The sequence below is a fragment of the Typopeltis vanoorti genome, chromosome 6, assembly GCF_054136105.1.
Source record: "Typopeltis vanoorti isolate ZY-2024b chromosome 6, IOZ_Tvanoo_1.0, whole genome shotgun sequence".
NCBI classification, from domain to species: Eukaryota; Metazoa; Arthropoda; class Arachnida; order Uropygi; family Thelyphonidae; genus Typopeltis; species Typopeltis vanoorti.
Window position 1 is genome coordinate 127,098,695 of NC_143554.1, and position 14,793 is coordinate 127,113,487.

The 14,793-nt window shown below is 36.3% G+C and overlaps 1 protein-coding gene across 2 annotated transcripts in view; it reads right to left on the reverse strand.

Annotated features, from left to right (window-relative positions):
- Positions 1-14,793, reverse strand: part of Glys (glycogen [starch] synthase) — a 214,126-nt gene that overhangs the window by 145,822 nt on the left and 53,511 nt on the right. For both annotated transcript variants that reach the window (XM_090393684.1, XM_090393685.1), the window contains exons 2-3: positions 13,168-13,349; positions 3,828-4,019 (exon numbers count right to left, since the gene is read on the reverse strand). In XM_090393684.1, coding sequence (XP_090249810.1) covers positions 3,828-4,019; positions 13,168-13,349 — 374 coding nt within the window. The remainder of the gene's footprint in view (positions 1-3,827; positions 4,020-13,167; positions 13,350-14,793) is intronic.

Consider the following 14,793-nt stretch of genomic DNA (forward strand, 5'->3'; position numbering starts at 1 on the left):
CCTGGCAAGATCTATGCAAGTATACTTAAGAAACAGTTGAGAAGAATTGTGGAAGAATAGCTTGGTGAAGAACAAGCTGGATTCAGGCCAAATAGAGGCTGTCAGGATCAGATCTTCACTTTACGACAAATAGTCGAGAAAGCATGGGAATATAACAAAGATCTGTATTTAAGTTTTGTCGATTTGGAAAAGGCATATGACAAGGTGCCAATAGAGAAGCTATTCAATACGCTGCAGTTATATGGTGTCAATGGGGCATTATATCAAGCAATACTTAGTCTTTATTTGAGTTGTAAGTCAGCAGTTAGAATTGAAGGAAGTACAGGAAGATGGTTTAATGTTAAATCTGGTGTGAGACAAGGATGTACATTATCCCCTCTGTTATTCATTATCTATATGGATCACATTATGAAGGAATGTGGTATTAAACCTGATATCAAAATTGGAGATGTTAATGTCAGCTCTTTGCTTTATGCGCATGATGTTATACTTCTAAATAAATCCGCTACAAGTCTGCAAGATTCTCTGACTAAATTGAATAGCTGTTGTAATAGATATGGTATGAAGGTCAGCAATAAAAAGACAAAGACAATGAAAATAGGCAGAATCATTGAAAATGTCAACTGTGTTGTGAATGGAGAACCTGTGGAACAAGTAAAACATTTCAGCTACTTAGGCACGATTTTTACTGAAGATGGTAAATTAAATATAGAAATAGACAACAGAATCAGTAAAGCTGGTATGGAGGGAAGTCAATTGAATAAATTCATATGGAATAAGAAAGAAATTAGTCGGAACACTAAATTAGCTGTATACAAGACAGTGTTCAAATCAGTTTTAACTTATGGATCTGAGAGCTGGATCAGAAGTAAAACACTTGACCAAAAACTAGAGACCGCAGATATGAGAGTCCTGAGAAAGATTAGAGGCGTGAACAGATGGCATCAATGGCAATATCATATTAAAAATGAGGATATTAGGAAAGAACTTGACATTGTCAGCATCCAGGAATGCGTTAGCAGAGCTAATCTCAGGTGGTATGGTCACTTAAATAGAATGGGAGAGGAAAGATTAGCAAAATAAGTGTTCTCTGCCAGATTAGCAGGAAAACGACCCAGAGGAAGACCAAGATATAGGTGGATTGATACGGTACAAAGTGCTTTAGACGATAGAAATGTAAGATCTGATAATGTTGGAGTCTTGACAAGTAACAGACTGATTTGGAGGAAAATTGTAGATAGGAAGTTAGTAATTCTGTAATTTTTTCATGTAGTACTGTCATATCCTGTACACCCCTTAAGGGTACATGGCAGGATTTTGATGATGATGATGATGATGATGACTTATTGTTTTTACAAAAACCACTGCATATATCACTAGTGAGATGATCACTGAGCAGATGCACGAGTGGATACAAATGAGATATTTCCGAGTGCAAAATTATGTGGGGGGGGGGGACCCAAAGGGCTATCAATAGATGCTAAGAAAATTTAACAAATATAGACAATGAGAGTAGATTTATAAGAAAGATTCCGGTAATTGGACATGTTTATTAAGCTAAATGACAATAAAAAACAAACAACACAACAAGTTTCATAAGTCGTTTGACTTACATCTTCAGGGGTCAAAGGTAACTAAAAGTTTACACACAAGAAATGAGAAATTACTCAAAAAAATTCATTATATACAGTTGTGTTATTAAATTGTTATTAAATTGAACTAAATGTTATTAAATTGAATATCCGAATGTGGTACATTATGACTGGTGGAAGTTGTATGGTCATACAACTTCCACCGGCCATAATGTACTCTGGCAAAATGGCAAAACACAAACGTCTTACATTGAAAAAAAAAAATTGTTACATATGGAAATTTAAAGAAGCTGCAAACATGCTTAGACTTCCAACACAATGTAACAAAAACTTGGCTTAATACTACACCAAGTTTGGCCAGCATTGATAAAAAATATACCAGTCATACCTCGGACAATGTGAACGTGAACAACAGAACGTGACCACATCCAGCATTGTGCAAAATTTAGTATTGCACTGAATCTACATTTGGATATTCAATTTAATAACAGTTAGACAGCTACAACTGTATATAATGAATTATTTTGAGTAATTTCTCATTTCTGTGTGTAAACTTCTAGTTACCTTTGACCCCTGAAGATGCAAGTCAAACGACTTATGAAACTTGTCGGGTTTGTTTTTTATTGTCATTTAGCTTAATAAACATGTGGTCCAATTACCGGAATCTTTCTTACGAACTGCTAAACCACAGAAACCTTCACATACAATTAGAGGGTAGATTTTTCAGATTAATACAAACACATTGAGAATGGCCAAGTGCTTAACAGATTTAAGGTGGTGGCAACAAACAAATTATATTGCATCATACTTGGCAATGGAGCAGGATGCAACAAATTGTTTTGTGTTTCATTTGCACAATGGGGAAGGTAAATGTGTTGTGAATGTGTGTTCCCACCTACATTAATGAGACTTGAACCATTTAAATATCCATATCAACACATATCAACCCATCCCAACATACATACACACCAGTAGCATAGCAAAATAGAAGTAGAAATTTTGTAGTTCTCAAATACAGAACAACAGCCTACAAATCTATTTCAAAATAAATGATAAGGGAAGTTTATTTTGAGAACTTTTGAAGATTATCCTTCTATTTTTTTATACTAAGAAAGAACGTAGTTTTTGGAGTTTAATTCTAAGAAAAACTTGCTAATTCATTATTCTTTATTTCACTGTTGATATGCCAGTGACTATTTAATAGAGATTGTATATATGTCATTACAGGATTTTGAATTTTTCTTTGTCATATAAAAACAAAAAAGTATATGATTTTTTCATAAAATAGTGACCATACGTGTATTACATTGTATTATTGTATTTTCAAACAAAGGAGAGATAAGAAAGGAAATTCTACTCCTTAGAATATCTTTGCATTTACCATTTGTACATGCATTATTGTGCAAGTGATGTACACGCAAGCATTTGCCTGCTCTGACTTTACTGGTCAAGTTGGAACAGTCAAATGCTTAATCCTTAAGAAGAAGAAGATATATATTATCATAAGTTCAATGAACTGATCAATAATCAGAAAACATATGCAAATTTTTCTTTCACATCCCAACTCTACTTTCTCAAAATGATGCTGTAAGTTAACTTTAAAAAAACATCTTTAGTTGTAGAAAATGTAAGCAGTTCAAAGATGTTCATAAGTATGTGCAGTGCTACTTTGATGTTGATGAAACTGGAGGGAGAGGAGAACCTGCTAGATGTAATGATTGCTTGGTTTCATTTACTGTTTTATGGATAATGTAGAAGACAATAAAATCATAAAATCGAAATATCGATAGCCCTTCATATATAAATCATCAGGTAAAGAAACCAAACCAGGTAACGCATACTATTTCAAAAAGTATACTATTTCTTTCCTCTCCCCACAACCTGAAATAAGATGATACTTTTAAGGTTTTCTATTCCATTGAAACAGTTCACCATATTAGTTTTGCACAAAAATTCTGCAGAAAAATTTGATCAGTTTTGGAATGTCACATATATTGGGGAATTTGTAAGTGAGCGAGCTCCTGCCTGATACACGACATGTGCAATACACAGCTTGCATGGTGTCGATATGTTAATGAATTAAAGAAATAATGTGGCATACAATGCACCAATGAACTCCATTCCCTATATATGGGAACTTGATTGTATTTCCTATAGTGAACTGAAACTCCATGAAAGTCTGATAATAATAATAACAAATCAATATATAAGTAGCACAAAGAAAATATTTCTTACTGCTTCTAAAAACCAGGTAACTAGATAACCAAAAATTATAGCATCATTTGATTCCTTATCATGCCATGGTAAACCAATGTTGCAAAGGTTCCAGAAATCCCGTTTCCATTCATCTAGTTTCCATGCTGCTGATCCAATATCAAGAAGTAATACTCTAGGATATCCATCAATTAGCCAACGTCCATAAATAACCTGAAAAATATATGTCAGTTAATTGTGTATGTGTGGCATGACATCACATAACATTATGTAAAAAATTGCAGTTTTATTTTCATTGAAACTTTCATTTCAAATTTTAAAGTTCAATGAAATTATATGAAAAAAAAATGTATAAAAACTGTCAGTTTGATATCAGTGAATTAAATTAAAATATTTAATTATAATATTTGACAATATAAAACTATACATCTAAAATATTTTATACTAATGGACTTAGATCATGATGATCAGCACCATATAGCCATATCTGTTGTAACAGAGAGGATATATCTTTCATTTTTTGTGTTCTGATACATCTGTATATGTGTTTTCTGAATAGTTTCTGGTTTTGGCGAAGGAAAATAGGAGTTTTTGAGGCCAGTTAACTTCGACTTGGTTGAAAACTGTCTATACAATTCCTTGTGGAATATTCTGTTCCAACTTCACCACCATGAACACATCTCAAAAAGTATGATGAAAAAAAAAAAAAAAAAAAAAGGAGATCTGATAATACTTAATTATGAATAATCCATTATAACATTTTCAAACTTTCTATGGCTCATCTTCACAATTTTATTGAATTTCCACAAACATCCCAGGTAAAGAATATGATTCTCTCCTGAAAATTATATAAAATTAGAGATGACTGCTGCTAAAATAGAAACAACACAGTCTTGTTTCTTTTAATATACATGACATTACTAAGAATGGAATCAGAACTATTAACTTTGCATCCTCCAAAGATGCTTACAGTTAACAGTACATACTTTCTCAGAAGAAATATTCAATGCATTGGCTGTTAAACGTTTAACACTCTTAAACGTTTTTCCTTCTGATATCTTGGATCTCTTTTCCTTTGCCATCAAATTTTGGTTATTGGAAGAACAAAATTTACGAACAGAGGGAACCACTATGGGTTTCTCATTCACACCCCATCTTGCCAATTTTTACATAGAAAATTTTGAAAAACAAGCCATAGACTCAACCACTCTCAAACCTTTTATCTGGCTAAGCTATATGAGTAATGTGATCTCTATTTGGCCTCATGGCCCAGACACATTAGACTCCTTCCTCAGTCATCTCAAAAGCCTACATCCAAGCATCATGTTTATGATGGAAAAGGAAAATAACAATAGCTTACCCTTCACACTCACAAAACCCACTCACACAGGCAGATACATTCACAAACTCTCCCACCACCACCACTCTCAACAATATGGCATTATTAAAACTAACCAATAGCGCCCACAATCTTTTTCCAGTGGAACCTCCCTTTCAACCAAACTCAACCACAATACCTTCCTTTCCAATGGCTGCAGCGATTACAGAATTAAAAAAATAATCAGTTCCTCTCTCATTCCCTGGCCATCTCTTCAGAAGGATTTCAGAAATACCATCCCCTACATCCATGGGACATCAGAAAAAATAGCCAGGTCCTTAAAAAGTACAACCTCCACATAGCTTTTAAGCCCCACCATAAACTTGATACTCTTATCTGTTCTACCAAAGATCAGTTCCCTCCTCTCAGTGCCTGAATTTATAAAGCACCCTGTTCCTGAAAGCTGGCTTACTTTGAACAGACTGGTAGATCAGCAACCATCCATTTATAAGAACACAAATCATACATCTGCAATCATGACTATGGTCAATCTGGCCTTACAGACTATGTTTCGGATACAGCCCACAGGATCTACTGGAGGAAAAACACTATGCTCCACCAGAGTAAATCCAAAAAAGAAAGACTGTTTTTAGAATCTGTGGCAGCACTCAGAAATCAACCGAATTTAAATAAATATGGTTGCATAAAACTTCCCAAAATTTAAGAAACATTAATTATCAGAAGTCCCACTTTACATCCCAGGCCACCTACAAATGCCTATAGAGGGTGCACGACCTAGATCAGACTTTAGTCACCCATGTGTTTCACTTAGTACTGTGTTGCATTTGCATATGAATCAATCGGTCCTAAGGGATAGGAGAAATCCATTCTGAAATGGGACATTGCGAGAAAAAAAAGCTGGTCCCACCAGTAGACCGAAAGGAATCGGGTTAATATTCCCGAATCCGGACAAGGAGAACGGGCCTCTGGGGCCAACTGCAGTAACGCAGCCGAAATCGGAGAAGTCGATGGGAGTCCCAGGGAGAGCTATCTTTTCTTTGTAAGGGTTTGGCTGCCTGGAATCAGTTTGTCTGGAGATAGGGATGCTATCCCTGTAAAGCACTGCACCTCCTGCAGTGTCAGGAGTGCTCCTATCAGCTCTTGAAAATCCGAGGGGGGGGAGTGATTTTTGTGCCAGACCATACCCATATCTGCAGCAAGTCTCCAAGGTGAACAGCATCGTCAATAGAGTAATGTAGGTAAAGGAAGTCGAAAACATGGATCTGTAACCTCGGAACAAGGATTGGCTCTGAGGACTGGGCTGGTCGGGCTGGGATCCGAAGCGGGTATGGCACTGCACCGGGACAGGGCAAAACTGTCCAGTGATGGAATGGTTGAGCCCGGACCAGTGTCGGGGCCTTCTCATGGAATGCCTCAGCTGTGCAGCATGCCAGATGGCCTGTCTGGCACGACCATTTTGCCGGGCAACTAGCAGCCGACTCAGAACTGGCACAGACCAGAGGAATCTGTCTAATTAAAACAAAGCATCTGATAGTTGCTTGAGAAGTGTTGCCCCCAATGTCCTTTTTGGCTAGAGCTTTGAATGTTTAAGTGAAAGAATATCAATAAAGGTCACTAGTAATTGGCGGGAATAAACATGACTCTCCTTGAAGTAAACGTTGTCTGCAGCCATGTTGTGCTGGTGGATTAACCTACAACCCCATCTATACAAATCATCAGGACAAGCTTGATGAGTGCTGAAGCACACTTTCAAATTCCTGGTGAACCACTTTTGTGATACCAGGTCCGGCTGGTTGTGTAAGAGGTCCCCGCAGAAATATGCTGGCCTCAGAGGATACGAGAAGGATGAGGCAATGGTGCTGTCTTTAATGTGGAGTTGGTCATCCATCTTGGGTTACCTGTGTGTCCATCACGGGGAACTAAGTCCATTTATGATGATGATGCTATGTTGAGAAGAGGAGAGAAAGAGCACCCTTAATGGCTCTCAGCATGCCCCCTATGCACGCACACCATAGGGAGGTTTCTTTTTGACTCCCTGGCACTGATGTTCTCATTGGATTTGGCTTGGTGGACTCGATGGAACGATCAGACCCATAACGAATTACTCTGTGAGATGAAAAGTTATACTGAAGCTCCTGGATAGGGGTAGTCTTTGATTCAGCTACTAGTATTAAGTTAGATTTAAGGTAGTATGCAAGTTAGGTTAAGATGGAGCAAGAATAAATCATGTGCTTGGTGAAATATGAAGTGATACAGAAAAGTGTAAATTAACAGGCTGAATCCATGGGCACCATTGACCTGTGTTAGCGACAGTACAAACATATAATACAGGTCTGTAGTTTTGATGAGTAGCGAGTATGGCTTATGGTCATATTGTGGTAAATGCATGAACTGAATGTCTTTAGGTTCTTAATGTGAGACAATGGTAGCATATCAAGAGAGTCCACCCTACTGATGATTAGTTGCGATAGTAAGGGTGAACACTTGGCACATATGATTGGTCAAGTGACCAGTGGTGCAAAGCTACCATCTGTGGGATTATGACTGAATATCTCTAAGTCAGAATCCCATCTAGCCACTGCAACGATACTGTTTGTGCCTCGAGTGTTGAAAGGCAGAGCTAGCCGGAGTTGCTTTCGTACTGTTACAATGCAATTGCTCTTGCGATGAGGCCACTAGAATGGAAGCATCAAGGCAGCTTTTGAGATTATGTGGCAGCTACTTCCTATGCAGCACTATTCAGGTGTGATGTGCAGGCACCAAATTGTCTGCAAACCTAGGTATTAGTCTGGGTATCATGCTTAGAAGAGCAGCCACCATACTGCGATCTACTGAGACTCATCCTCTGATGAGTCTCAATAGATTGCAGTATGGTAAGCAATCGCACCGTAACAGTAGGAAAGCAATGGGCGAGGCACAAACAGTATCGTTGCAGTGGCCAGACGGGATTCTGACTTAGAGTTCAGTCATAATCCCATGGATGGCAGCTTCGCACCAATGGTCACTCGACCAAGCACATGTACCAAGTGTCCGAACCTGCATTTCCACCCTTATTAAAAATAAGCTACCGTCATCTCACATTAAGAACCTAAAGACGTTCAGTTCTTAATGTCAAGTAGTACATGAACCAAAAGACATTCAGTTCATGCACTTACAACAGTATGATCATAAGCCATACTTGCCACTCATCAAAGCTACAGATCAGACCTATATTATATGTTCGTACTGTCACTAAAGTCAGGTCAGCGCCGGCTACAGATTTGGCCTGTTAATTTGCACTTTTCTGTATCACTTCATATTTCACCAAGCACATGATTTATTCTTGCTCCATCTTAACCTAACTTACATACTACCTTAAATCTAACTTAATACTAGCAGCTGAATCAAAGACTACCCCTATCTAGGAATTTCAATATAATTTCTTTCATCTCACAGAGTAATTCATTATGGGTCTGATCATCCCATCGAGTCTGCCAAACAATGAGAACACCAATGTCAGAGAGTCAGAAAGAAAGAGTTACAAGAGTTATTTGTAATCCCTGAAGATATCTCAGTGACTGAGATGAAATATTGGAATCATTAAAATTAGGTTTTTATCCTTTCATAGTGATTGTAAATATTCCATGAAGCCTCTAACATGATGTATTACAGCTGTTGCACAAACTGAAAAAGAATTCCACAATCAGAACTGATGTGATATTAACATGGATGCTAAAAGAGTGTTTAGCTGAAATGACTATTTCTTTGACAATACTATATAATCGAGTCTCAGAACATGGAAGATTCCACAGGAATGGAAAGAATGTATGATGATTCCATTGCATAAGAGTGGTGAAAGACTGATATATCCAACTATCGACCTATTTGTATCTCTGGAGTGGTAGTGAAAATTTTGAAAAAGTTGGTTAGGGCTTGCACTCAGAAATGGGCTGACACAGAATCTGTACTTTGCAATGAACAGCATAGATTTACTAAGGGAAGGTCATGTTTTAGACTTGAGCACATTCTATAATGTTACCACTGAACTAAACAAGGGGAATGGATACACCACGATAGTTTTCGATTTTGCTAAGGCTTTTGACAAAATATGGAAGACTGTTGCATAAACTGGAGAATTTGGTTTGAATTATAAAATATTAGTGTGGATAAGAGGACAGTTGAATAACATATCAAAAAGTGGTATATGGGGGTGTGAGTCTGCATGATTTAAGGTAACCAGATAATGATAATAATGCATGATGATGTTTACTTGGTCTGCACATTAATGACATTGGGAAGGATGTGACAGGTGACATACAACTATTTGCTGATGATGCAAAGATAGGCAGAGTAATCAGGAATGCAGCTGATATGCAGTACTTGCAGAATGATTTGAATAGGCTAAAACTGTGGGCATTGAAAAATGGCTGTCTGTTCAATGTTAGTAAATGTAAAGTCATGAATTCAGTCAGATTAGATACCAATGTCATATTATATTGGTGAGATTATGTTAAAAGAAACTGATCAGGCTAGAGATTATGGAGTTTTAGTAAATAGGACGTTGAAGTTCAAGGGCCATATAGCAAAGATTGAAAATACAACTTAGAGGATAATTGCAATGCTAAAATGAACTTCGACATGTAAAGATAAGGATGTCATTTTGCCTCTGTATACATGGCCTCGATAAGACCATTTGGACTCACTTGGACTATTGTGTGCAGGTCTAGTCTCCTTGTTTTTGTGGTGATTTTGATGCCGTGTAGAGAGTGCAAAGGAGTGTGTTAAAAACGATATCAGGATTGTGGGATACTGATTAAAGACTGATAAGAATTGGTAGATTGCAAACACTAGCAAACAGGAGAAAGAGGGTTGATATGATTGAAATGTACAAACTACTGAAGTGTCATATAGGATTTCCCTTGATGAAATTTTTCATATTATGGAGGATGGGGTAAAGGACAAGAGGACATCATTGGAAGTTAAGAATGCAGTCTAGAAGTGGGCTTGATCTAGATTTTTCTTTTATAGAGTGGTGTATGATTGGAATGGACTGCCATTGGATGCTGTGTGTGCAAGTAGTGTGAATGCATTCAAGAACAAGTATGAACAGCTGGTGTGTGTGTGTGTGTGTGTGTGTGTGTGTGTGTGTGTGTGTGTGTGTGTGTGTGTGTGTGTGTGTGTGTGGCTTCTCTCAATGATTTCCAGACTCCCTGGAGTTTCTCTTCTTCTTCGACCATTTGGCTCGGTCTACTGCTGGACGAAGATCTCCCCTATGGTTTTCCAGACCACACGGTTTTCTGCCTCTCCCATCCATCTCACTCCTGCAATTTGTTCCAGTTCATCCCTCTACCTTCTTCTCGGTCTTCTTCTTCGTCTATGGTTCCATCCACTGGTCTCCATGCTGTTGTTTTTCTAGTCCATCTCCCATCATTGCATCTGGCAATATGGCCAGCCCATCTTCACTTAGTCTGTTTAATGTATTTTACAATATCCGTGACATCTGTCTGAGATCTTATCCAAGTATTTGTCTTCCTATCTCTTAATGTTATTTTTAGCATACTTCTCTCCATGCGATGCTGTGTTGTTCTCAGCTTTTTGTTTTGGGCTCCTGTTAAAGTCCACGTTTCCTCTTAATAATAATATCCATAAACAAACTTGGTCCCCAGATGGAATAGTAAGCAACTAAATAGATCATGTAAATGATAAATAATAGGCATAAGACATGTATAAGAAACATCCATACTTACAAAGTTGCTGATGCAGATACTGAGTGTTATCTGGAAATAGAACATTCCAAGCTAAGAGTGTCAAATGGAGAAATGTTAACAGAAATAGAAATAAATACTAATTGACAGAATATCGAAAAGTGTAAAGAAAAGATGGAGCAAGTAACATAATATTATTCAGATTCTCCAATAACTTAAAGAAACAAAAAACAAATGAAGTCAGATGAAAAACATCGCTCCTTATACAAAAGTAACTCCAACTGACAAACAGAAAGAAAACAAATGTTCAATGACATACTCGAAGAAACTATAAATAAACATAATGAGATTAGGTTAAAAATGGTATGGGACCCATCACCAAAGAATATACTGAGAAATATAGAAGTTTAACCAGCAAAATATTGCATTAAGAAAAAATGCTGGCAGAGAACAAAAAACTGAAAATAATAAAAATAAATAACCCAAATAGATTCTTATGTAATGGAATACTTAATTCCTCATATAACTCTTGCTCATTCACCATCAATTAATCCTCTGCAGTCCTACACAGTGTTGTTAACAGGCTTGTCATGGCATGATGGTGTGACAGAAAAATCGAATGCAGTGTGCCAAGAAAATTTTTATTAAAAACAGTCAGAAGCATTATTTTTCAGAGGTAATGTGCTTTGGTAGAAATATGTGATCCTCTGTTGATATATTTTTCTCATAAGTCTTAGAAATTATGCAAATCGTAAACTTTTCCTTACTTTGCATTTCTAGTATCTCTACCAAATATGCCAATTTGATTGAGCACCCTTCCAAGAATTCAACAATCGACAATGAGTCCAGATTCTACAAAACTGGTAGCAAGCATACTCCAGCTGCTTGCCCCAGTTCATTGACACATGCACAGATCATTCCCCCCCTCACTTTGCACCCATCCTCTCCTCACTGCCATGTTGTATCAGTGTGCTAACAAAAACAATACATTTATGATAATATCACCTAAGCAATTAACTATCCACATTCATAGCAGAGATACCTAAGGCTAGGTGGCTTAACCAGCAATACTTGAAACTTGTATATGGCACAAGTATTTTTTTAATCTGTATTAGCAAAGTTTTCTTTTGTCTCTCTCTTTTAAATCAACAAAATGCAACCATCAGCTCTAATGGAAGCATTTATACATAATGTGGATATTAAATATTTCTTAACAGTTTGAAAAGAAATTAATTTCAATATGTCTGAAAGCAAAAATTCTAAAATATTTTTCCATAACCAAATTAAAGAAAAAATAGAAACTCATAGGAGAGAATGACTACTATTTGGGTTTTTTTTGGTCAAATATATTTATTTTAAACTAAATTATACCAATTAGTTTTGGCAACTGTGGCTGTTAGCTTCATTAGGGTTAAAATTATATAAATGTAAGAACACTTAAATGCTAAAAAACTATTTGCACTGAAACCAGAAATGGACCGAATACAATTGCATTTTTATAAAAGCAGAAGAACGTACATCACACGTATAGCACGTGTATGATCTACTAGTTATTATGTAGGAACGTTCTGTAGTTGGCAGCAAAATTTAATTCTGGCATGTTGAAAGATCTAATGAGTATCTTCCAGATCTCGGGCAGGATTAATCCTCAGTTTCTATTTCAGTTTTCTTCTGAACAGAGAACTGTTGTGGTTTCTTTTATCATTCGGGAGCAGATGATAAAAGAAGCCACAACAGTTCTCTGTTCAGAAAATAACCTAAATAGAAACCAAGGATTAATCCTGCCCGAGATCTGGAAGATCCTCATTAGATCTTTCAACATGCCAGAATTAAATTTTGCTGCCAACTACAGAACGTTCCTACATAATAACTAGTAGATCATACACATGCTATATGTGTGAGGCACGCGTTCTTCTGCTTTTATAAAAATGCAATTGTATTCGATCCATTTATGGTTTCAGTGCAAACAGTTTTTTAGCGTTTAAGTGTTCTTACATTTATATAATTTTAACCCTGATGAGCTAACAGCCACAGCTGGCAAAACTAGTTGGTATAACTTAGTTTAAAATAAATATATTTGACCAAAAAAAACCCAAATAGTAGTCATTCTCTCCTATAGTTCATTCTCGTAATCAAAAATAACTGTTTATCATAAATAGAAACTCATTTTCAATTTCCTGAAATTACACATATCTTCTAAATTTTTTTTGTTTCACTACATCCACATTTAACTGGTTTATACAACTTTTTAAAATAAAACAAAAATACTAATAGTAATGATTAAGATATTTTACATATTTGCTATACATTTTATATAAACTTGTTTTAAGAGCCCTACCCTAATTCCTTCTGATTTAAGTGACTGCATAGCAGATCTATAAAAAGCTTCTGGTGGTTCCATAACTTCAACTTCAGTTCGCACGAGGGCATCATTATATGGTCCAATCAAGCAGTACTGATCACCAAGTTCTTCTGTACTGATACTAGCTTTTGACCTTATAACTGTGTAAATACCACCAACTAAAAGAGAAAATTTTCTCTATCTCAAATAAAGAAAAGCTTTACTTTGTTTTAAATAATTAGCACATATAAGGTGTTCTTTCATCATGCATGCATTTTATCAGATGTTGCCATCCACTGTAAGGGTGCTTTTGCAATGTTTGAAAGAGAGTGTGTGTGTCTGTGTGCACGTGCTTAATCTGTACTTCTTCAGAGGGCTCTTTTGTTTATGTCATAAGTATTTTGAGATAATTCATAATTATTATGTAAGCATTTACCACAAGCATATATAGGGAGGAGAGAAGTCTATAGGAGACTTACACCATCCCTTCAAAGATCAGGATGGTGTTATTCCTCTATGAGACAGAGCACTGGTTTACAATTTTTAAGATTTTTTTTTTTGGATGTAGTGGTTACTACTTGGTAACATACTGGCAGCAAATAATATAACAGATTAATCAAAAAACTTCTCCGGCACTGAAAAAAGCCAGTGAATCATGGACTGATAAGTCTCCCTTAGGAAACTCATATGTCAGTGGCTTGAGGAAACAGTTCATTACTGTAACACATAAAAAATACTTAAAATTTTCTGAACATGAAATTCATGTTGTTCATATTAGGTTCTATACAAGTATATATAGCAAGCTTAGTATTCTATGCAGCACCAATAAGTAATCTTCATTATGGCCACTATCAAATACATATGATTAAGACACAAGATGCAAATGAATATTTTAGATTAAAATTAGAGCCACTGCTATACATTCAAAGATAGAGGGGAAAGAGACCCACCTTCAGGAATTGTAGGTATGCTGAGTTCGTGCTTCTGTTTAGAACTGAATCACAGCTGAACAGAAAACCATATGCGTGGATAGGCTTATATGTTCATCAGACATGTTGTAATAGGTTTCACAGTATAATAAGAACACAGATGGTTAAGAAAATAACTATTTATTAACTTAAAGCTAATATTTCGCTGGTATTATATCCAGCATCTTCAGAGCACACAACACAAAGTTTGTTACAAATGTAAGACAACCACAATCTGGTGTAATAGTGGGGGCTAGTATAAGTGATTGCAGCATGCAACACAAGACTAAAGTCCTAATATGGCGCCATCTAGGTATTAAAAAAAAAAAAAAAAATCAAAGTTTTGAAATAGTAGTCAAAAAATTCAAATTTAAAAATTATAAATTAAAAAATATTAATTTGGTCTTAGGATGACTGTCTCCCAAATCTTTGGTAGATTTATACAGCCATACTTGTTAAGGTTTGGAGTATGTTTTAAGGCTTCTGTTGATTCCAGGAACAACCTCTCTGACTTGTAGAAGCTTCTGTGTGCATTACTTTTGTTTCTTTCCAATTGATCCTGTGTGCAGGGGTATCCAAAGCATGGTCTACCAGACCCAACTTACCATAGCGAAAGTGTCAGATATATTTTTTGTGTTCACTGAGGCAGATGTCC